The 26172-nt window shown below is 38.2% G+C and overlaps 1 protein-coding gene across 1 annotated transcript in view; it reads right to left on the bottom strand.

Annotated features, from left to right (window-relative positions):
- Positions 1–854: 854 nt before the first annotated feature.
- Positions 855–26172, bottom strand: part of bmpr1a (bone morphogenetic protein receptor type 1A) — a 76230-nt gene continuing 50912 nt past the window's right edge. Inside the window, exons 4-13 of the mRNA XM_003223272.4 lie at positions 23886–24048; positions 21724–21826; positions 20361–20460; positions 17632–17725; positions 14294–14438; positions 13099–13291; positions 10304–10601; positions 9465–9640; positions 8724–8854; positions 855–6990 (exon numbers count right to left, since the gene is read on the bottom strand). Of these exons, the coding sequence (XP_003223320.2) occupies positions 6865–6990; positions 8724–8854; positions 9465–9640; positions 10304–10601; positions 13099–13291; positions 14294–14438; positions 17632–17725; positions 20361–20460; positions 21724–21826; positions 23886–24048 (1529 nt within the window). The 3' untranslated portion in view covers positions 855–6864. The remainder of the gene's footprint in view (positions 6991–8723; positions 8855–9464; positions 9641–10303; positions 10602–13098; positions 13292–14293; positions 14439–17631; positions 17726–20360; positions 20461–21723; positions 21827–23885; positions 24049–26172) is intronic.

Raw genomic sequence — 26172 nt, 5'->3', positions numbered from 1 at the left:
AAAGAGTACTGGTGCCCCACCAAACTACAACTTGAATGATTCTATATGATTGAGCCATGGTAGTCAAGTGGTGTTAAACTTTCTTAATTCTACAGTGCACCCTACACAATTACTGTGGTTATGTAGCTGAAGTACACAGAGGATTCCCAGCTGCCTGACTTCTCCAAGGTCACTTAGATGGTTTCTATGGCTGAACAGGAATTTGAACCTTAGTTAAAGACTCAAACCACTATACAACACTAGACCCACTTACTCATAATAGACTTGTCTCTTGGTGTTTTGGACTTGTCCCAGAATTCCTGACCACTGACAAGCTGGCTTGTGCTTCTGTGAGTTGTAGACCCAAACACCTGGAGGGCCGCAAGCTGAAGAGGCCAGATCTAGGGAGATGGGATGGCATCCCCCTGAATGCTATCCTGGGGGCCCCATGGAAGAAAGTACTGGACAGCTACTTCCACAAGGTCTAAAAAGGTCCATACCTAGTTATGCTTATCTCACCACACCAGGATGCATAACTGGGCAAGGATTTTCTTCTCACATGATACTCTCCATAGCCAAGTAGAAATGATAAAACAATTAGACATTAATATTTAAGAATATCCAGAGGTCATGTGAGAATGACAAGTGCCCCGTTTAGGCACATTGTAAAAAAAATAGGAGGGAAGAGAATGTGTGTTTACAAATATGGTTCATATATTTTGTAACTGATGTGCCTGGAATATACTTTTGTACTTGATACTATCGTCAACAAATACTTTTTTAATACTTATTTTAAATGCAAAACATAATGCTATGGCTGTAAGATGCTTTCAGGACAAATATGAACTTTTAAACAAACAAATATATCACTAATGTTTACTAAAATAAGGTTATTTACTTAAAAATGATACATTGACATAAAGTTGTGTACAGAACAAAGCAATTCATGGTAAACTTAAGGCACATTTTAAATCAGATACTGTACAAAAAGACATTTAGCTTGTTTCATTTAAAACATTCTACACTTCTGGCATATGTAACAAAAAGAGTATAACCATTCTGCTCATTTCATCACCCTCTCTCTTTTATTTACATTTTCTATAGGTCAGCTACATTATTCTCTCTGTATACAATATAGTACATTTTATATTGAGCACTGGTAGGTCAGAGCACAGAACATGATACAATTTGTGGGCTTCTATATTGCATTTACAGGTACTATAGGACAAGGCAACTTATTCAGTGAGATGACTTTGGTGAAAAGTTAAGAATGGTTCATTCCACATTTTATAGAAACTGTTAGTTTTGGAAACATGGTAGGAACCTTGAGGGAACCTTGTAATGAATAAGGGTTGCTTAGAAACACAGCTAACAAGATAACTTCCCATTTTATTTTATTTTTTGCTGAGGTTACTTGTGACTAGCTCCCATACTTTTTAGGAGTTTGTCCATTCTCCACAGAGAGTTCTGAAAAGAAACATTATGCTCTTGGAGTTTAGAAGAGTGAAACCTAGGCTATTGTTACTATTAATTACTGTTGCAGACTAGAAAAAAATCAAATAAACTAATATTTTGTTGAACACAATCCTAATTAAGACTCCTCTCATACTCAACCGGGCAAAAGATGGGATACTTAATTTCCACACAGTGGGCAAAACATGTTAGAGAGAATGATATAGCAAAGGGACTTAGAATCTCTACTTTTTCTTTTACTTTAACAATTTACTCATGAATGCAGGAAGAAATAGGATTTCCCATCATCTATGCACTTGGAAGCAATGATAGACTAATTAATATATAAGTTTAGAGCTTGGCCTGATTGGAGAAGGGGATCCCGAAAATGAGAGGCATTTATTAAATAGACATGGCAAGCAAATCTGTATTGAATGGGTTCATAGTGAAGCTAATGCTTGGAATACAAACCCGTTACACAAAGAAGCAAGTGAAACCCACTACTCAGAAATTTACAGAGGATTTCCATGGTACGTGAATCAATTATGTTGATTATTTATGGAATCAGTAAGATCATAACTTTTTCTGCATGGCTTGAAACTGCGGCATACTAAAAACAAATAAGCAAATGTAAAAACAAATACATATCTCTAGTTCTTGGTTGCTGATTTGTAGGTTGGTCAACATGACAATGGTTTACCTGAGGGAAATGCAATGCTTCAGTTTAATTAGAAATTTGATTACTACACTGAAGTTGACACTGCACTCAATATTTATGAGATTGTAAACTAACGGCGCTCCATGCAGTCATGCCGGCCATATGACCTTGGAGGTGTCTACGGCCAACGCCGGCTCTTCGGCTTAGAAATGGAGATGAGCACCAACCCCCAGAGTCAGACATGACTGGACTTAACGTCAGGGGAAACCTTTACCATTACCTAAACTAGATTTACAATTTTGTAATTCTGGGAATTCAGTTTTTGTCATTCATACTTGGTCATTAATGACCCCACAATTCTACCTGTTCAGCCAGGCAATATCCTACCTGGAGGGTTTTGAGACAATGCACATTGGGAAGTTGGAAATGCAGTGCTCTCCCAGTAATGAGGTGCGCTAAGACCTATAGCTGTGGAAGGACCCCAAGGGATCTTTCCAGCTGCCTGTCTCAGGAAACCATCATTTCCCATCATCCTGGCAAATCTTTGTTTGAGACACTGCCTGGCTTAAGAGTCAGGCCTTTAAGGGTATGGCATCAGTAGAAAAAGCTACAGTAATGGAGCACCATCACTACAGCTGTGATAATGCAAGAACTTGGCTTGAGTTTTAGGAACAGTTCAGGATAAGCAAGGACTGGAAAGAAAAATCTGCATTGATTACAGTGTTCCCTCCCTACTTTGCGGTTCGCTTTTCGTTCCCTCACTGCTTTGCGTTTTTTTCTTAGCTGTGGCGCATGCACAAAAGGTGCCAGTTTCCCTTTTGCGCATGCGTCCTCCCTCTTGTTGGCACCCAGCCGGGCCATTTTGGATGCTGACGAGAGGGAGGTGCATGTGCAGAAGGGAAACTGGCAGGCGCCAGAGAGGAGGCTGCCAAGAAGAAGCCCAGGAAGAAGGCTTGCAAAGGGGAGAAAGGCCACCTAACTACTAATATGTGTCAATATTAAAATAAATATAGCACCCCTACTTTGCAGATTTTCACTTATTGCGAGTGGTCCTGCAATAAGTGAGGGAACACTGTATTCTAAAATACATTTAGTACTTGAGTCAATTCTGGAAACCCTCAACAATCTGTCTCATTGATATATGGGATAACTGAGCAAACTGCATCAGACCTACCGATTTGTAATTCCAATGACCAAGTCCTCTTTGCTTAAAGTGTAGTTTCACTTGCTTCTTTCAGCCTTGCAAAAGCGGTACATCTTTGGAAATTGGAGAGGTCCCTCATGGGGTACATTTGACAATTGTACCCCAGAACCAATATGGTTACCATAGAAACATATTCATATAACTTTCATTAATCTCAAAGCTTCAAAATACAAATTCTTTTTTAAGATGGAAGGTTTTGTTAAAAGCATAATTTCAAGGCACAAGTTGCAGTTCATGAAACACTCTGTGCAGTTCATAATGGAAGACATTAGGAAGTATAGACATTAGGAAGTATAAGTGGGACACACATATCAAAGGCAATCTGATAAAAGATGACAGTAATTCATTTGTACATAAAGTCACACAATTTAAGGAAAAAATAGATCAGAATTTTTTGGGTATTAAAAATAAGGCAATCTGATGGGGAAAAACAAGGAACATATGCTTAAAACTGGGTAATTCCATTTTGCCACATTTAATGCCATATTTCACTATCTAGTTGCAACTGTATCTCTGGTTTAAAATGCCTCTGGATAACTACACCTTTGATTTATAAGGTTTGCTGTGTTACCTAGCTTCCAATATGTGATTTGTCTCCATGTTCCTCCATGCTCCATGAGGATTTGGCAGAGACAGCGAAATAAAGCTACACAACAGCTTTATTGTACAGCTTGGCCATCTGTACCATATCTATCAAATTATAAGTGCACCCACATCAGGTGCGGATACGTGGTAAAATAGTTTTCTATATCACCTGCAAATGAATGCAAATTTTTGAATTACTTACTCTACTGCTAGTAAGATACAAGAAATCTGAGTAATCTACAGGGGTGTTTTATTAATACCCACTCCAGAAAAGGCATATAAGTTGTCTGTATTCATAAATGGGCCTAAGAAAGTAAAAGGGAACTGTGAGATATGACAAACAACCTGTCACATAAGTAGAATGAATTATACCAGTATAAAAGCTTTTCTCCATAATTCCTTGGACAAAGAAGCATGCAACAAACGTGGGGAGAGGGAAGGATTGGAATTAATATTCAAATTGAAAGAGGGAATATTCAGCTCTACTTTAGTAAATGAATTTTGGCTCTTACTACCACGATGAAACCAGGGGCAACAATTTAGCAGCAAGAGTGAGAAAGACTCTTGCTAGACATTATTCACTTTTTCTAAAATTGTAGTGTTGAAGAATCTGGTACCTCCAGTAAATAGGTGAACTGCCAGAGATAGGTTGCCTTTACACAGAATGAAGTGCATTATGAAATAAGAGCCATTAACTATACTGTATACTAAACTATCCTAAGAAAATACTGAGGAGATGGAATAGATGGTTGGTATGGTAAAGTGGAACATCTATGGACTCTATGACTAATGGCTCTGATCCAGTATTGGCAATCGGCTACATTTTATCCAATATTTTAAAAAAAGTTTCAGCACATAATGAACTACCCGTAAAACCATACAACCTACATGGCACTTTAAAAAAACTCACAGGTACTATTATTTCATTTTAGAAGATGGGAAAAATATTCCATCAAAATCTCTCTGAAAACTCATACAAATAGGTTAAAATGAAAAGTATTTAATTCCAGAAACTAAGCTTTCTTTTGAGCTCATAATGGGGGGTTTCTCAAAAAGAATGTTTCCCCTTTAACTCCTGCTTTTATCTGGAAATACAGAGTCATACTGGAGAATGAACTGTGTTCTAGGGCAGTTCTTACATTATTTGACACTGGGGACCAGCAGGCTTTTTTCCTTAATGTATCAGGGAGCAGCAATATGTTTATGCCATTAATTACAACTGTTTCTTTCTTTCCTGGAAAGTCACCATGGAGCTGCACAGATCCATGAACTGAGTGAGTGTTTTTGGCTATGTACTCGGCCTTGAAGAGTAGCAGTGACACAAAACATGCCTGGCTTATGCTCTATCAGGACTGAGTGCATTTTAAAACATTCTATCTGTTTAAAGTACTTTATGGCAGGTAAGGGGTCCATAGTCAACTTCAAGATGTTGATAGGAATGCTGGCAAATGGTAGAAAAAGGCTGTGAAAAGCACAAAGGAGGAAGCTAATGGTTCAGAGCCCTAATTTGGTGACTTAAGTCAAATCTTTATCAGCAACCTGTGCAAAGCAAAGTAAGAGATAGGTTTTATACGTATAAACAGCCCGGCTGACTTCCTAGCAATGGACGGATAAATGAAAAACTTTTAACATGATCTGTGGCACAATATTCTCCACCAGCTGTTGTGTTCAAAATAAATTAAACCATAGCTTATGCACCCATGAACGTTTCGGCTGGAGATGTATTAATACTTTAAAGGCATCACTGAAAAAGCAATGACTTAAGGAAACGTTAAATAAAATTTGTACATCGATATAAATTAAAAACAAGTACTGTAATATATTGCCTGACCATTTATCATTTGCAACCTATAGAACATTTTCTTAAAAACTAGACCCACACATTTGATTGTTGATTCAATTCACACTACTATTGGATTACATTTCTTACTGAAGGCCTGTAAATGAAAAAATTAAATATCTCTGTAGTATCCATGCACATACTTTGACAGACTATCCAACATTTTGCATGTCACATTCAGCAAGTGTGTATCTCATCCAATGTCAACAAAACTATTTCTTAGGTTGTTTTCAGATCTGGTGTTGTATGTTTACAAAAGAGCAGGTATGTAGCAATTAAAAGCACATTAAACACTATATAAATAACTTCCCTTTTTAAAGCTAGCTAAGATACAGTTTACAGTACAAGATTACAGGCACTTAAATTATCAAAGAAGTTCAGTTGTTCCATGCTGTGTACTCAGTCTTCGGAAATTCATAATGTATGTTATCGCCTCTTCTTCACAGACTTGAAGGTGACTTACTGCATAGGCTTACAGAAGAAGTTTTGGAATTTGGTCATGAAACGTATATTTCCTCCACACAGCACAAAAGAACATAAAAACTCAATGTTCTTTGAAAACAGTCTTCAGAGCCAAGGCATTACAGAATAAAACGACAGCTTTGACCAAAAATTAAATGGCTTCTTTAGTATTCCCAATGGCAGGAGAACAAGTTTGGCGCTTGTGTGAATACACACACTACCATGAGGGGTATGAGGGATTCTCATTTATGCAATACCCCAGGCTCATAACCATAAGCTAGTCCGTCAAGACTTGGTAAGGTATCATCAGGTAGAAGGCAAAAAAAAACAACAACTTATTTTTCTCCACTGCAGTCAAATTTGTTTAACTTAAGGCTTTCACAGAAAGCATTATAATCTGAATATGCAATTCGGCACTCCAGAAGTGTTTGAAAGTATGGTTAAAATCTCAATGCAAATCAAGAAGCAAAATGAGGCTATCAACATGTGTACCATTATAGTGTACACAGATACCATATCTTACAAAGTACTGAAAGATTTAATATTAGCAGCCTGTAAAAGTGGCGAGGAAGTGGGCTAAAACTCAGCTGCTACCCCACTCCATTTCATTCCACCAGACCCATATATCTGCTTGAGTGAACAGCTCTAGGAGTCCAAACCTCACTCTTCAGTGACCTTTTTTTGTCAAATTTTAACATCTTGTGATTCTACCATCTTGCCAAGAGTCTTCTTAATCCTCAATGCAGTCAGTCTGGAGGCAGGATTGTGGGCCCAGCATTCACACATTAATTTCAATATTGCTCTTAAGCACTGAAACATAATAACAAAGCAATTCTTGTGTAAACAATACAATTCAAATGAAAGAACATGCAGCTTTTATAGTTAAGTACTAATAAAATACACAGGGTTGATTATGTTTAACATAGGAGTTCTATCTTCTCCCAGACACTTAGGTCCTCTGACAGATGCTTACTTTAACCACCTAGAACTTGACTGGCGACTATCACCCAGAGGACCTTTTAATCGCTGCTCCAAGACTGTGGAATGATCTGCCAGAAGAGCTCTGACAGTTAAATGAGCTGTTGGAATTTAAAACACCACTGAAGACCTCTATCTTCCGGCAGGGCTACCCAGTTTATGACTTTCACATGCTATGTTTATTGTGTTTTAACTTGTTTCATGTACAGTGTTCCCTCGCTACTTTGTGGTTCACTTTTCGCTCCCTCACTGTTTCGCTTGTTTTCAATTACAGTAGAGTCTCACTTATACAACAATCGCTTATCCAACGTTCTGGATTATCCAACGCATTTTTGTAGTCAATGTTTTCAATACATCATGATATTTTGGTGCTAAATTCGTAAATACAGTAATTACTACATAACGTTACTGCATATTGAACTACTTTTTCTGTCAAATTTGTTGTATAACATGATGTTTTGGTGATTAATTTGTAAAATCATAACCTAATTTGATGTTTAATAGGCTTTTCCTTAATCCCTCCTTATTATCCAACATATTCACTTATCCAACGTTCTGCCGGCCCATTTATGTTGGATAAGTGAAACTCTACTGTAATATTAATGTACACATTTATTGCAGTATTTTCGCTGTTTTGCGGGTTTTTGTGGTGTGCAAAGGGATTTGGAAGGGGGGGGGGGAAGGGAGAAACAAAGAGAGAGGAGGGAGGGTAGGGAAGGGTAGGAAATAAAAAAGGGTTATTTAGCTTCCATTCTTCTTCGCTGCCGGTGTACTGTATATTGTAACTGCTAAAATAAAGTACACTGCATTGTAGTAAGTGGTCTGTGGTTTGCTCTCCTCCACACATAGAATAAATATAGTGTCCCTACTTTGCGGATTTTCACTTATTGCGGGTAGTCCTGGAACGTATCTCCCGCGATAAGTGAGGGAACACTGTATTTTCATATGTGGATGTTTTAATATGTGCTTTTACTGATGTATTTTAACCATATTATGCCATAAGGAGAGGCAGGTAATAAAATAATAATAACAACAATAATATCCCAACCTATATCAAAAGGCCTGAAGGCAGTAATAACAATAAAATAGCATCGATAAAAATGTTAAAATATTGTAAAGGTGAAAAATAGTAAGATAGAACATATATTTTCTTGTTGCATTCCTTCAAGTAGTTTCTAATTCCCCTCGGGAAGATAAGGCAGGTTATAAATAAAGTTATTATACTGGCTCTCTAGCAAATCTCACTATCAGTCAATCCCAAAACCTAAAACCACATCTAATTCTGTAATGATGATTATGCAAAGGAATAATTGTTTCTAGGTTACCGATTTCCATAATTCACACAATTCATGTATGGACCTTTTTCACAGAATGTACTGTCTGACTTGTATTAAATTATGATTTTGGTTAGGAATGAAGTGACAAGCCCTAGGGGAAAAGCACAATGTGCCAATGAGGCCAAAGATGGAAGCTATGAAGGCTTCACAGACGAGGTTAAAAATTCTTCCAAAAATTAGAAACAACAAGACTCTTCTATCAGATTTAATTTCATCAAAGAGGCTTACCTCATCACTGTTCCATCTATTAGATACTACTGGGCGCAGGTGCTTAACACACACCACCTCCCTCATATCTTCATATGAAGGATCATTTGGCACCATATCATAGTAGGGGAGTTGGTAGTCTTCAACGATTCCTAGAAGTGGCAGAAATTGAAATCTACTATAAAACTGGAAGGACACACACTTTGAGCTCTGGACAGGACTAACACTAAACCTTCTTACTCACATCCCTGCTAGCCTTAGATGGTAGATGGTACTCATTTTCCTACCTCACTGTCCATTAGTTTTACAAGGACCTTAGCACACCATATAGAGAGACTGAAACATTTGTAACAAAAAGATTTTAAAAATAAAAGGGAATAAATGGAAAGAAAACATACACACTACTGCCCCTTGAGGCAATTCTGGTGCTTTCCCCTCTCTGTGGAATAGTCCTTGTGTTATCCATAGATGATATCAACATCCATAATTCTGGCCAAAACGTGTCCTCGCCTTATACAAGAAGTTGACTCATACATGAGTATATATGGTACATCCTCCACTACCCCACCAGTGTAGTTAACAATTTATCAACTTCGTCCATCATAAAAAGTTGTGCAAACTATAGAACTGAAGAAAAACATGCAGTCCGAATATGTATCTGAGTGAACTCTTTCGGATTTCTTCCAGAATGCCAGGTGAACTTGCTTAGAATACACACACAGCATATATACCTCATTTCTTCTAAGCATATTTTTGTCTTACCTCCTGTGACACAACGCCGAGCCATTTCCCAAATTATCAAGCCAAAGCTATAGATGTCAGCCATGATGTATGGCTGGAAATGGTTTTTATTCAGAGTCTCATCTAGGACCTCTGGTGCCATGTAACGCTTTGTTCCCACTCTTGTATTCAAAGGAACATCAACTTCATTTGTATCACTATGGTAACATAAAAATCGTGTTGTTGAAACAACATAAAAATAGGATGTAATTATGACACCAATATTACACTCCTTCCCTCAATTATAAAATAGAAAATCAGCACAGCATTCGGGGTCTGTCTGTAAATGTAAAAAGCCATACATTAAATAGATCTATAATATATAGTGCTTTTAAGAACCTTGTGCTGGTGAATTGTTTGTAGAACCATTCATAAGACTAAATAAGTGAGTCACAGTGCCATTTACAAAGTTCCATGTAGTTCAGATTTAAAAATATTACATGTTCTGAAGAACCTAAAGGGTATCTTTGTTGCAATTAAAATAGTTCAAATGGCTAAAGACCGAAATAGTGAATTGCAACATCTGTCCTTCTCTTCTTTGAAAATAGAGATAATGTTTTTAAAATGTGTGACATTCCTGCATCTCTTATCCAAGAACATTTGGTAGATATATTACGTCTCATTTATTCTTTCCAAAGTACATTCGGCAAAGAAAACATTTACTTTTTCAGGGACGTTAATTTTAAACAAAGATTCTGTTCTTTTGCTGTGGACCAACTAAATGAAAAAAAAAACACATTTTCCAGATCTGGGCACAATTCTTATCCCATAAATATGTGAACACTGGATCTTGAATCCCCAGACAAGATGAGATCATTTACCTGTTAAATTTGACAGCTAGACCCAAGTCAGCAATACAGCAAGTCCCATTCCTCTTTATCAAGACATTTTTACTTTTCAGGTCTCTGTGGGCGATAGCAGGCTTGCCTTGTGTGCCATATATCTCTGTGTGTAAATGGCAGAGACCGCATGCAGCAGAATAAGCCAGTTTGAGTAGAGATCTGGTGTCCAAAGTGGTACACTTTAGGTAGTCATACAATGATCCATTTTCATGATAATCTGTAATCAAATATAGATGGGTCCAGGAGCCTGTGCCTTTAATATCTGCTGCTATAAAACCTGTGGGAATTCAGAAATGTAATTAGTGTTGACTATTTCCCCAAATTCAACAAAAACTACAATTGGGATGAAAATTAAGTAAAACAAGGAAATGTGGTAGATTCCCTCTAAAGCAGGAATGAGATTCATGTAGATGTCAAAATGTTTTTGGATGTCATATATATGCAGATAAAGGTTTGACTTTATAATCTGAAAATGCAACACACTGCTTTTGGCCTTTGCTTTATATTTGTGACTGGATTCCACAGGCACTTTGCACCTGTGCCAATTGGAGAACATACTAAATATGGCAAGTATAGCAAGCAAGTCTTGTCACCCACTCCCGAACTTGCATCTTTTAACTTGCATCTTTTTATGTTTTACAAAAAATAAACATCGCCTCCACAAAAAAAAAAAATGTTTTTGGATGGAATTCCTTGTAATCCCAGCCAATGTAGCTAATAGTGTGGAGGTCTGGGAGCTGCAGTCCAGCAACAACTGAACACAATGTCTACCCCTATTCTAAGTGTAGCCACTGTGGTCTTTAAAGAGACAAAAGGAATATTATTATCTGCTGATCTACAGCTTGTTCAATGGTCAGGAATTTTGAGACGGAAATCCAAAACATCTGGAGGGCCACAGGTTGTGCAAGCCTGGTCTATCTAGTGAGTAATCCATTCAAAACAGTGGCCAACAAGATCCCTATGAGAAGACTATAAGACTGACTCACTCACATATTGCTATGGAAAGCCATTCTTGCCTGTTGTGCTGGATGTAATACAGGGTGTTTGAAACTGAACTTCTTATTCACCATTTAAATTAAATGGTGAATAGGGAGTTCTTTTTCAAACACCCTGTATATAATATTCACAACTTATAGCAGTGTCTACACTAAAGAATGCCAAAACTGTAATTTAAAATACTTGTTTCAGTTTCTTCATATTTTCTACACTTTTTCAGGTCTACATTATAATTTGGGGAGAATGGATTGGGTCACATATAATAATAATAATAATAATAATAATAATAATAATAATAATAATAATAATAATAATAATAATAATATAAATGTATAACCCGCCCTATTTCCCAAGGGAACTCAGGGTGGTTAGATTTGCATAAAGGCATATGACCTGGGCAATTATATTTACTCTTTCTTTTCTAATTACAGTAGAGCCCCGATTATCCAAGATAAACGGGCGGGCCCGATCTCGGATAGCTAAACGGCTCGGATAGGGCGAAGGGAGCTCGCGAGAAGGAGAGGGAGGAGTAAGCGCCCCGGAAGCGCCCATGATCGCAGCACCCTAGGCTGTTTCCCCAGGCACGAGGGCTCGCCGAGGGACATCTCCCCGGATCTCCCTTGGCCAGGCCCTTGCTGGAGGAAAGAGCTTCCTTCAGCAATGGCCTGGCTGAGGAAATCCCCGTGGCACGCTCGTGTCCCTCCGAGAAAGAGGAATGTTCTGCAGGTTTTCCTCGGCCAGGCCATTGCTGAAGGAAGCTCTTTGCTCCAGCAAGGGCCTGGCTGAGGGAGATCCAGGGAGAAGTCCCTCGGCGAGCCCTCGCGCCTGGGGAAGCACGCTTCCTCCTCCCTCTCTTTCGCTTGAGAGAAGGAGAGGAAGAGGCAGGGCGCTTCTGGGGCGTTTGCTCCTCCTTCTTCCTCTCGTGAGCTGCCTTCCCTCGAGAGAAGGAGAGGGAGGGGTGCCCCCGGCGGCGCCTCGGATGATACGGAGGCTCAGTTAACCGGAGTTCGGTTAACCGGGGCTCTACTGTATGTTTATCTTTCCATGGCAGCTGCACACACTTTGTCAACATTTATTTTTTGAAAAACATGTTATCCCCTAGAAGCCCAAGAACACGTTTTTGCTCAAGTATACATAGTCCAAACCATATTCTCTTTATTCATGGGAAATTAAGATTTTATACATCAATATAAACCACTTTTATTTACTAGCACTGAACTGTATCTGCCTTCTCACTGTCTGCACTGTACTTTTTTGAGTTCTTCACAAATAATTTTGGTTCTGAATAACTCGTTACTCTCAGCAAAACTGCCCACCTCTCCATTTGGCTCTAACACAGTGGTACTCAATCTGGGGTCTCCAGATGTTTTTTGGCCTACAACTCCCAGAAATCCCAGTCAGTTTACCAGCTGTTAGGATTTCTGGGAATTGAAGGCCAAAAACATCTGGGGATCCCAGATTGAGAACCACTGCTCTAACAGCAGCTTTTTTTTATGAATACAGGAAGTACCCAAGTGACAAAAGGGTTGTAGGTTTGTTCTTAAGCTGAATTTCCTGTTGTCTCACCCCCATTTGTAACTATGAGTCATTTGTAAGTCATATGTTTGTAACTTGGGAACTGCTTGTAATATATTAATACAATCACAATACAGATCATATCATATCATATTTTCTTTCAGATTTTGAAGGATTTTTGCTTTTCATTAACTAGTAAGCCTTGAAGAAACTATCTTCAGTACCACATCTCCAGTCAAAAATGATCTTTTTTTTTTACATACCAAGTATATTCTCATGACGCATGAGAACTGTCTGGTAAATCTCAGTTTCTCGAAACCAACTGGCTTCTTCGGTGGTGAAAAATACTTTCACTGCCACTTTTTCACCTCGCCATTTACCCATCCAGACTTCACCATATCGACCTTTTCCAACTTGTCGTACCATCTGAATCTGTTTGGCAATAGTTCGTTGGACCTGTAGATGCAATCTGAAATCACTAAAGCAATCATAAGAATACTAATAGTTTAACTTTGAATATTATATAATAACATCTCTAAAATTGTTCTCCAAATGATAACAGAACTCAAACGATTAGACAGAAAGAACCTTTCTTTTTGCATTTAAATTAAGAACAAATGTCATCACTTTAAATCAACGGGACTAACAGACTATATGTTAGCCATAAAGGTTTAATGGAATTTATTATGTTGGAAGAGGATTAATCCAAATACTTCAAATATATATGGGTTGTGGTCAACACAAGCAAGAAACATTAGCAAAAACTTGCATGAAAATTCTTTTTTTAAACTTTAGATTGTCCAATTCATAATTCTCATTTTGACTACTTGTTTTTCAACCTGTAAGGACCTTATATGCCCAAGTCTAGGAAACCTGCTTAAGAAGTAATAAAAGGAATAGGTCAAGTGTTAAAATACTCATATTCTTTTCCATCTGCCAATTGTTCTAACTAATACAAGTTCGCCCCTATCCTATCTGATCTGCCTTACTTATTTAAGGAAGAGCTCAGAGGCAGATTTGGCAATTCTGAAAAAGCCCCTTTCACTGGATTATCATAATTTGAAGTGAGAATCTTACCCACCTCTGACTAAAAAACCTATTCCCTACCTCCCCCTAGTAAAAATATTAAAAAGCTATTCCTTCCTAAAAGATGGCATTGACCTTCATATTAATAGGAACATGCTGGTAGATACACACCTATTTAAATCTCACAAATTTAATGAAAACTAACCTCTTTCTCTCTCTCTCATACCTCCTGCTCTGGTCTGAATACTTTCCCCAAGAGTGAGATGCTGGGAGTTTCAGTGTGACAACCTCAGGAGAGCTCCAATTAACCATTTTGGGTATACTAAAAATTACTTTGTGTTAGTGGTGGTCAGGTGAATTGTTAACTAGAACACTGTGCGAAATAAAAACAACCCTTTTAACTAATGAATAGTACTACACAAACTGCCTTACCAAAAGTGGAAGTCCTGAACCACTACCAGAACTCTGTGATTGGTCAATAAGATCTTTCAGAGACTCCCCAACAGGAATAAAGGCTTCATCCTGTTCCAGGTCACGATTGTAACACTGTCTTTTTGCTGCCCATTTACAATAATGCCTGGAATGAAGTAGATAATTTTTTTCATTAAAGCACATTAACTTTTACGCTTTATTTCATTTTGCATAACAGGTACTTATTTCACACAAAATTCAATGGTTGAACTCAGGAATTCCATGTTAACTGAATATGTTATTTGAAAGACGTCTCAGTTTGAAAGTTGACATGATGAATACAATAGAAAGAATAGCAGAAGACTTCCCTTTCTTACTCAGCCACTCAGATGAAGCTGAACAGCTAAAATCTAAATATTGTCATATGGTATTCCTAAATATATGTCAAAATCAATGTGGTAATTAAATCATTGTAATGTCCGTAATAGACCACATTTTATGACAGTGAGTCTGAACTACTGTTGTAGTACCGTAATTAATCTTCAGCTCTTACGTACTGCTGCAGCAAATGACTGAACAGGATGTTAGCTATTGAAAAAAGCCAAAGCCAAGATTTCTTATAATAAGCAAAAAATACAGAAATAGTGACTGATTGTGTAATGCACTAGGTTAACAATTGTTCAGCTATATACTTAAAAAGCCCCAAACCACATCTTTGTTAGCCATTTTATCTTTACCGGGTACAATAATAAATATTAAACTACAAGGCTGCTTATACTAGTAATTCTACTGAAATGTAAGTTCTATTGTTTTCAATTGGGATTGCTACTACATATAATGATAATGATGATGATGATGATGATAAATGGGCTACAGTAGTAAAAACATCCAGATAAAACATGATACCATTAAAATATGTATATTAAAATACAAAGGGCAAAGGTTAAAACACAATACTAACTGAATGTAAATTTAAAATTAATTGTTTAAAATTCACTGGGTAGGTCTGCAGGAAGAGATAGGTTAAAGCAGGGGTTTTCAAGCTCTTGGGGCTCCATGGGTGATAGTGAAGGGCTTTGCTGTGCCATGCTGCTTCCCGTATCCTCCTCTTCCCTCCCCCGGAGAAATGCAAGAAAATTAAAGTTTTGAGCTGCAGGAAACAACCTCAGGGGCAGCATTTCCCCATGGCAGAGACCCTTTCTCCCTTGCCTCCCTCACTGGCCAGACTATTTTTCTTGCCCACCCAGACCAGCCCCCCTCTTCGCTTCCAAACCCCTATTTCCCACCCACTGCTCAGGAGGTACTTTGTGTTGTTCCTGCATGGCAGAAGGGGGTTGGACTGGATGGCCTCTGGGGTTTCTGCTATTTTATTGTTTGACACAGCAAACAAGATACATATGCTGGATTTCGTTTCACAAAATCACAAGTCGAACACTTCCCAAGTGTCTAGGACATGCGTGCAGATCCCAATAGGGTGGCCTTTTGCAGTTGACAGATCGTTATTTTGTCAATGTCTATTGTTTCCAAATGCCGGCTGAGATCTTTTGGCACGGCACCCAGTGTGCCCATCACCACCGGGACCACCTGCACTGGTTTCTGCCAGAGTCTTTGAAGTTCAATCTTGAGGTCCTGATAGCGGCTGAGTTTTTCCTGTTGTTTTTCGTCAATGCGACTGTCACCTGGGATGGCGACATCAATGATCCAAACCTTTTTCTTTTCCACAACTGTGAGGTCTGGTGTGTTGTGTTCCAGAACTTTGTCAGTCTGGATTCGGAAGTCCCACAGTATCTTTGCGTGCTCATTTTCCACAACCTTTGCAGGTTTGTGATCCCACCAGTTCTTTACTGCTGGCAGGTGGTACTTGAGGCATAAGTTCCAATGAATCATTTGGGTCACATAGTTGTGCCTCTGTTTGTAGTCTGTCTGTGCAATTTTCTTACAGCAGCTGAGGATATGATCAATGGTTTCATTGGTTTCCTTGCACAGTCTGCATTTTGGGTCATCAGCTGATTTTTCGATCTTGGCCTTAATTGCATTTGTTCTGATGGCTTGCTCCTGGGCTGCAAGGATCAGGCCTTCTGTCTCCTTCTTCAGTGTCAAATTTGTGCGCCATAGCCAGGTCTTCTTATCAGTTTTTCCTTCAATTTTGTCAAGGAACTTTCCATGCAATGTTTTGTTGTGCCAGCTGTCAGCTCTAGTTTGTAGTGTGGTTTTCTTGTACTGGGTTTTTTGTCTGCTGTGCTTTGAGGAGTTTCTGATTTTTGACTTCAGTCAAAGCAGGTTCTTCACTTTGCTTTACATATTCTGCCAGGGCATATTCTTCTTTGACTGCTTGTTTTACTTGCAGGAGTCCTCTGCCACCTGATCTTCGAGGCAGTTATAGCCGGTCAACATCCCTGCGAGGGTTGTTGTTGTTATTGCTATTATTACAACAACAACAAATGCTGGACCGTAATCTGTTGGGGGGGCTTTGATTGTGTTTTTCCTGCATGACAGAAGGGCTTGGACTGGATGGCCTCTGGGGTTTCTGCTATTATTATATTTACAAATGCTGGATGGCCATCTGTTAGGGGTGCTTTGATTGTGCTTTTCCTGCATGTCAGAAGGGAGTTGGACTGGATGGCCCCTGGGGTCTTCCACTGAAATACTGTTAAGTTTATGTTGGTTAAAATTGTTCCTCGTTTTAATTATTTTATTATCCATCCTTCCTTTCCTTTTTTTTTGCAATGTGTGAATTGGTTCACACAAACACTCTCCACCCATTTGCCACTGCTCCAGCCCATATCTGATATATATACATTATATATAATATATAATACATAAATATTTCTTAGGGCTCCATGAGAAACATTTGCTTCAAAAAGGGGTTCATAGCTGAAAAGGTTTGAGAACCCCTGGGTTAAAGAATTTAGCCTGAGGTAGAATTCCCACAGATCTTTTGTGTATTCACTCTAAACATAACAGGACATACTGTGCTTATTAACTCTCCTCATTAACTATGATGCATGAAGCATGCAAATCTATCTACATGTTCAGCCAGGTCAACAGATATATATGAAAAAATATAGATATATAGATGTGAACATATATCACAGGTAGGGCCCCTCAATTAACTGTTTAAAGATGAGGCAACATGCAGATGAATTCCAATGGGTCTACTTTAGTTGGGACTAACAGTAAGATACAATGTGCTTCTGTATTACATAATATATAAAGCTCTCCAAATAGGTAACACAGCACTTTCGTATGATGACAATTTTCCTAGAGATGCAAATTACATCATGAGATTCTGGCAAGCTTTAACTTAACTCATGCATGTTATGAGGTAAAAACATAGAAAAATCAGAAAGATATTTTACCTGTAGCAGCAAAATAAGACAATCAAACTTATTATACAGACTCCCATAGAAATAAGCACAGCTCTCCAATGTATACTGCCATCAAAGAAACCATCTAAATAAAAAACACACAATAACAACATAATCAAATTAAAGGGAAATTTCTCTGAAATAATAATAATAAAAAAATTAATAGAACCAACCCATTATTCTGTGCTACTGTACAGTGGATACATTTTAAGAGACTGTATGGAAGTGCTATAGGCTGATAATGTGGGGTTCTCAAGTATGGAAGCCTGGAGTATGAACAAGCCCTGAGATGTGATACATTTTTGTTAACTCCGTGACCATTAAGTGATAGGAAGTAATTTTCCAGTTCTATATTACTCAAATGCCTTCAAAATTCACTTTTTAAAATAAAGTACAGTATGACTTTGCTGTAAAATATCCAAGAATTCCCATTACCACCCTCTGTTACTCAGCTTGGTTTTGCTTCTTCTAACTAAATATAACGACAACTGAAAAATATTAAGCCAAAATGTTAAGATGTAGCTGGTGAAACACCTGTTTCTTGCCTTGACAACAACCATGTATGTCTATTTCAGTATGAAAAAAAGAAGGGAAGTGTGAGGCACCTTTAAGATTAATTGATATCAGCAGAAGCTTTTCTGGATTACAATCCATTTTCTCAGATTCTATGATGGAATACTGTGATCTAGCCTCCGATATAAATGCACAATTATATAATTGGGAGAGTGGGACCAGAGTGAAATAGATACAGAAAAGGACAACTGTTAAGCTACCCAGAAATCTGCAAAGGACTGGTTTAGCACAAACATTATGTCATCTAATATAGAGGCTGGCAGGCTGCTAATTATCTCTGAAGTGTGAAATACATAATCTTTTTGGTTGATGTATGTCGTGTGATAAGAAGGCATTATCTCTGTTCATATGTCTGCTAATAGTCTGGAATTCCTGCTTCTTTTTCAGACTCCCGTTGAAATCTCAAAACTTCTGCCAAACAGCCTTTAGTAATTAAAATAGGGTAATTATTTTAGGTGTGTGATATTTTTAAAGGTACTTTAGTCTGTTTTAAATTTTGTTTGTACTTAATCACGGCCTTCCTGAGAACATTGTCTCAGACCTGGTGCATGATAATGCAACCATCAAATAAATAAATAAGTGTTCCCAGCTTTTTGCGGATTTTTAATAAACAATAAAATAATAATATAAATCATAAAATAATATTATAAATCCCTCTTTCTACTTCCTTCCTAAGAAGAAGCCTAAGGAAGGAAGGAAGGAGAAGCCAAAGGGAGAGAAAAGGAGGCTGAAGCAGCTTTGTTTTCGCCTCAAGCTCGCATGCGTGTGCTTGAGAGGCGAGGAGGGGACAGAGACGCTACTTGCCAGTGAGACTGTAAACAACACAAATATAGTGTCCCTACTTCGCGGTAGTTCTGGAATGTAACCCCCGCGATAAGTGAGGGAACATTGTAATGTATTCTAAATAAATGGCTGAGAATCCTAACACTACTTTTGGGGTACTGTCACCTCAAATATCAGATTTGTATCCATTCACTTTCTTGTGTAGAGGCTGCTCTGTTTTTCCTAGGTAGAACACAGAAAGAACTGGCAACAGAAGATGGTTCATAGTGTATTAGAAGATGAGAAAATATGAGGACTTAAATGCTGTGATCAACCTTAGGATCTATAATGTTAGTTTGTTTCAGTTTAAAAACTGAGGGTGGAGGAGGGAGAACAGTCTTGTCACACCTATAAAACCGACTGACTAATAGACTAAATAATAATAATAATATAATAATAATAATAATAATAATAATAATAATAATAATAATACTTTATTTATATACCGCCCTATCTCCCGGATGGGACTCAGGGCGCTTTACAGTCATAAAAGCAACACAAACATTACATAACAACATAATACACATTATTAAACAAAGTAAAATAATACAATTATAACAATAAATCACACTTACATGACCAGATCAAGGGGACGGGAACCATAAACCCAATATATTAAAATGTATCATTTTAGGCTAGGGAAATCTTGTGCAATGTATTCAGGCTCAGAAATCGGCGGTAGTCCAATATAATTACTCAAAAACCTGCCGACACCACCAGGTCTTCAGTTCCTTACGGAAATTGGATAATGATCTCTTTTGGCAGTGCAGTCCAGAGCCGGGGGGCCACGTTCCCTCGTCCCCACCAGCCGCACTTGAGACGGTGATGGGAGCGCGAGAAGAGCCTCCCCGGAAGATCTCAAGGTCCGCACTGGCTCATAGGAGGAGATGCGATCACGGAGATAGGTAGGGCCCGAGCCGTGTAGGGCTTTATAGGTCAAGACCTGTACCTTGAATTGGGCCCGGCAGTTTATCGGCAGCCAGTGGAGCTGCTTTAATAAATTGTTAATAAGAATGACAGATCCTTAGTACCGTATTTATGGCTGCTCAAAAGTGCTATCAGAAGTGGTTCAGCAGGTTCTCATACAGACCCATAATTACTCAACATAGTTTAGACCAGGCATGGGCAAACTTTGGCCCTCTGGGTGTTTTGGGCTGTGATTTCTGGGAGTTGAAGTCCAAAACACCGGGAGGGCCAAAGTTTGCCTATGCCTGGTTTAGACTATAGGTTCTTGTGGGAAATGTAAGAGCAATCTGAATGTACATGCAAAAGCCCTGCTCATGACTGTGTGGATCTTGTCTAGGGAATACTGGTAATCATTGTACCTGGAGAAGAAGGAGGGGGCAAGGTGGGCTGCAGATCTTGATTACAGAAATCTGTCCGACAACATTCAATTGTCCTCCGCAGTTGTGCTCTTGGTGAGTCCTGTAGGATAAAAAGAAATATTAGACACAAACACGTTTTTCACATAGTCTCTGAATTACACTCAGTTCCTTTTAAGCGATAAAAAGAAGGGTCAATTCTGAAGCAGAAATTTCCCCCTCCTACATATACAATTAGATTAAACATCTAGAAAGTTCACAAGTAGGACTTGCAGCTAACTGTTCAATGTTTTCAAGTTTCTAGCTGTCACATTTTTGGCCAGGATAATCTCACCTCTCCCTGGTTTTCAGTTACTGTTCTGGCAGGCAGTTTTGAATTCCACACTCACTGAGCATAGATAATCCCTACTGGGTTCACTCCTCATTATCTGCACCCTCAGTAAAGCATTTGAGGTTTTTCCTTTGCTCTTTTTGTACTTCTGCTAACTTCGGTAGTCAACAATGATTGCTGTACATGGATGGTGTCTTTTGCCTGCACCAGTATTTGCACTTGGAGAACAATCTGCTATTAGTAGTCATGATTATTGCTAATCTCAAGTCAACAGAGCTAGCATAATATAGTGGCTAAGGCTGGGCAATACAATTTCGTCCCTGTCATAAACATAAAATTTTCCCTTCCATCCCTCTCAGCCTCTCATGTGTACTATGGTGATAATACGATTGACCTATGTACATACTTATTGAACTGTATGAGAAGACTTCCAAACTAAATAATATCAACTCTGTTAGGAAAAGAAAAGAAAAATCACTCTCAAATTTTGTCTTTTGTTGGAGTGGTGGCGATTAGAATTCTTACTATGAAATGAAGTTCAACTGTGAAAAACTACAAGAATGTAAAGAAATGCTTTTTTCTTGGCAGTGTTTGTATCTCAACTACTGTTTCGATTATGGTGCTTTTGTTGACTTGTATTTAATGGTATTGGAGTTCACATAATTTTTTATTTTAAATAAACTGCTGCTTTATTAAACAGGAATTAAACATTTAGAATGAAAGAAGTTCTATGATTCAAAAATACATTCTTTTCCTCAAGTTTCAAACTAAATCAAAGCCAGTTTCCACGCTGTATTCCCCATTCCAAATCAGTGCATTCTTTGAAACAGCAATTTTGAAAATTTTGTTCAATACAATGTAGTTCAGAACTGCTGACTTTATCTAGGTCATCTGACAGTGCAGCTATACCTTGCTAAACAACCCTGATTATTAATTAGTATGCTACCCCATCAGTATTGTAATAAAGTTGACATGCAGATTTAATTATCTAAATTTAATAATCACTTGCCCAGGTCTCTAAGACAGTAGAAATACCTTGCACTGGAAGTCTGAACCTTCATACTTCATGCAGCCAGAAGCCATTATAATGTCTCCATTTTCCTCTTCTTCAATGATGGCAAAGCAATGCCCATTTGTTCTGGAACAGATAAACTGATTTCAACTCTCCTATGAATTGCTCTATATACATAAACCAAGCAATCTGTATTTAATAGAATATGTAATCTTGTATTATTCCCTCCAATAGAAGAGCACATATCACTGTGCTTCTAGAACAGCAGTTCTCAAAGTGTGCTCTATGGAGCCCTTGGGGTTCCGCGAAGCATACTGAAGGGCTCAGTGGTTTCCTCCTCCTCCATCTTCCCCCTTCCCCTTCAAGCTTTCCCTTCTCTTTCTTGCTCTTCCCCCCTTGCCACCAAAAGCCTTTTTATCTCACCTTCCTCGCCGACCAGATCATTTTCCCCTCACCTTCCTTGCTTCCAAAATCCGATTTCTCTCCTACTGCTCAGGGGGTGCTTTGCTTGTGCTCTTACTACACGACAGGAGGGGGTTGGACTGGATGGCCCCTGGGGTTTCTGCTGTTGTTGTTGTTGTTATTATTATTATTATTATAAAATCTGGGTGGCCATCTGTTGGGGGTTGTTTGATTGTGCTTTTCCTGCATGGCAGAAGGGGGTTTAACTGGATGGCCCCTGGGGTTTTCCACTGAAATACTGTTAGGTTTACCTTGGTAAAAAAATATGCCCATGCCTGACATATATAATATATAATATATAAATATTTATTGTGGCTCCATGAGAAACTTTTGCTTCAAAAACAACTCAGCGGCTGAAAAAGTTTGAAAACCCCTGCTCTAGAGGAATAAGAGATTACTACAGAGCAGATAACACAGTTACACTTGTCTGATGGTAAGGAAAATCATGTTAGGTACTCCAAAGAGACTAAGACATAAATCCATGGTTTCCATGTAAATATCTGTGCTAGTTATGAAGGTTCTGTCAAGATTCATTATTTTATTATAGGTGCACTTGTCATGAGATAGCGAAAATATCTGTTTATGGAAAAATTGACTGCCTATTTTCTACAGATTGAAACCTTTTCTTATAATAATATAATAATAATAAAACTTTATTTATACCCCACCACCATCTCCCGTGGGGACTCAGGACAGCTCACAATGTTACAAAAGTAACAGCACAAATACATTAACAATATACACAGTTTAAAACACAAGAAGATGATAAAACAGAAGTTAAGATAAAGGTTTATACAATAGTAATAATATCCCAAGTTTATTAGTTAAATGGAACTCCTTTTAACAAAACCTAGATTAAATGCTATTTTTAAAAGTTCTCTTTAGCAGGGAATTAAGAAATACAGTGTAAATTAATAAGATTTATCAGTTACACAACAATGAAGACCATATAAATTATACCAATAAAGATGAACACCAGAGGGCAATAAAACACAACATTATACTATTTAACACGATTTTTGTTCCTGGGTTATAAATGTCGTTTCCTAATTGGTTCTATCATAAAAACATAGAAAAAGTTGATTAAGCTGTAAAAACTTTGTTTTTGTGGGACATCCTGCAGAACATTTTGCTATAGTTTTTCAATGAATATATCATTGAGTCTCAACCAATTCAACATAGTTTGTTACAGCTACAAAAATGAAGTTTCTAGAGTATAATAACTACTTTCAAAGTAGGTGCTGCACTGGTAAACAGGAAATAACAGATTTTTTAAAAGATTTTGTAACAGTATTGTAAGACCAAAGATTTCATCATATTAAATCTCCTTAACTGTACTAAGTTCATAACGTAAGAAGGTCAAATACAATCAAATTCTAAGATACATATTAAAAGGTTTGAACAATTTAAAACTAATACGAAGTAATTTTACCTGACATTAAATGTACAAGAACGAAAAAGAGGAAGAAGAAAGGAAGGGGAAATGGAGGACGGACCAAGAAAAGATTTTGAAATCTCTAGTCTTACAAGAAACTTTGATGGCATTCACTGCCTAGAGCAGTGGTTCTCAACCTGTGGGTCCCCAGCTGTTTTGGCCTACAACTTCCAGAAATCCCAGCCAGTTTATCAACTGTTAGGATTTCTAGGAGTTGAAGACCAAAACATCTGGGGACCCACAGGCTGAAAACCTCTGGCCTAGAGAAAGTCTGCCTGCCATACTTACTTGCATGTGTTATTAACTGCATCTTCTGGACAGTGCCCTGAACAGTAGCACTGTAAAAAAGGCAAGGTGTCCTCTGGAGCCAGGGTTACACCATCTTCCTGCTTCTTTTGATCAGGATCTGTTTTCATCCCTGTCCCATGCAACATGCTGTCCAAATTCTGTCCTGTAGGATGTGAACAAAAACATAAACATTTTGTTTTACAGAGATGGCTCAGGAATTTAGGAAGATGTGGCCTTCAACCTTTGGTGCCTTTCCCAGGAAAGTGTCTGTTCATTTCCATATTTCTAAAAACTTTACTCACTAAGTTGAAACCTATTTTCTGTCATATATGCACTTCTAGTTTTGATATAATCAAAGTCCATCTGTCTTGAAAGAGCATAAATGTGATGACAAATATCAGGCCAAGAATCTTTTCCTGTAGAACATATTAAGTTTATCAAAGACACCACTGCCACAACCTTTATGGTGCAGTCAATAACCCAGAGGGGGAACACTCCAGAGAGTAATCCAAAAACTCCTAATTTGATTAGAAGAAATGGCAATGTGAATCTATATGATGTACATCTACAGCAGCAAATCAATCTCCTTCTCAAAGTATGGGAAGGATATTAGTAAATACAACTATACAGATTTGCAGAGTTGTGATGTGGCTATAGCAAAATCCAGTATTTCAGTATTTTCTAAAAGAGACAGAGGTTAATACACTTTCCTTGGAAAATAACGTGATGATTTCTTCTAGTAGCAGACGAACGAAATTAGCCATTTGAAGGAATGACATCAAACTCTTATCAGTAACTCTGATGAATGATGGACAGAATCCACTGATCTATAGTTATGTAATTTCAAGTCAAGAGATAACAGAAAAGGCAGCTGGTGATGATGAGTGTGGTATGAACTTTAGCCATGAAGACAGTGCTAAGTGACAGGAACAGTCAATCAAAGATGAAGGCTGAGTCTGATGTAGTACCAACGTAGGAAGATAAGGAGGACAGTGTCTTTTTAGTCATAAGGATATTGCCCCTAGAAGCATAGCAATATTTATTCCTCTGATAAAAGAAGCCCTTTGAAAATTCACAGAATAAATGGAATACTGAAAAGAATTATTTATGCATTTAGTGGTATTAAACTATCAAGCCTCCAAAGGCTTTTGAAGTAGAATGATCTTTGTATCATGTATCAAATCAGATATCTTCAACTTTCATACAAGCATCCTAGGCCAGTGCCATATATCCTGTGTCATTGCTTCTTAAAGAAAATTGGATGCAGTCAGCTGCCTGCTTCGTTAGATTGATTTGTTCCACTGCTAAAAACCAGTCTTTCTGAAACAACAAGAGATCTACACCTTCCTTATCAGAAGGAAAGTGCTCAAATTAAGGGTGCCATTTTATCGTATGTAAATATTTAACAGCACCATGATTTAGAATTTTCAAAGCCAAGAAAGCTGTGGCATAAAACTTTTGTCCAATTCTATCCTCCTTTTTCAAGGAAATCTAAAAAAGGAGAGTAGGCTTGCCAGGACATTTCTGCTGCCAAGAAGAAAAAGCAGCAGACTCAAGAAGAAAGATTGATAGAGTTGAAGTGATCATGGGAAAAAATTCTATGGGCTCAAAATGAAATATTTGCAATATTGAGCAAACTGAAAAATCTTCAGATGGATAAGAATTTTTTTAGCCGACAGAAAATCTATCTGATGAGGCTCTGGCAACAGTCATCCATGCCATGGTCACATCTAGGCTGGACTATTGCAACGCCCTGTATGTTGGCCTTCTGATGTCCACGACCCGGAAGCTCCGTATTGTTCAGAATGCGGCAGCCAGGCTACTCACAAGAACACCCATGAAATGCCACATAACACCAGTGCTGCAGCATCTGCATTGGCTTCCAACTGATTACTGTGGTCTATATAAAATGCTAGTCCTGACTTTTAAAACTCTTTACGGCCAGGGCCCATCGTATCTTAGGGATCGTCTCTCCTTCTCCCATCATCGGAGGTCGCAATGACCATCCCAACGAGACTTACTCTATGTACCGGGTCCTAGAGAAGTGCACTTGGAGAGGACCAGGCGCAGAGCTTTTTCTGTTTCTGCCCCTGCCTTATGGAATGCCTTGCCGCCCTATATGAGAGCCATGCGTGAGTTAGGGCCTATTACCCTAGCACTCAAGACATGGCTCTTTACTAGAGCTTTTAATCTACTTTAATTTTTATCAATATTTGTATGTATGTATTTTTATCCTTTACAATTTTATCTTGTAAATCGCCTAGAGCATCGTGGATGGGGGGCGATT

Source organism: Anolis carolinensis, chromosome 3 (genome assembly GCF_035594765.1).
Source record: "Anolis carolinensis isolate JA03-04 chromosome 3, rAnoCar3.1.pri, whole genome shotgun sequence".
Lineage (NCBI taxonomy): Eukaryota > Metazoa > Chordata > Lepidosauria > Squamata > Dactyloidae > Anolis > Anolis carolinensis.
This window is presented reverse-complemented; position numbering and strand designations above follow the sequence as displayed.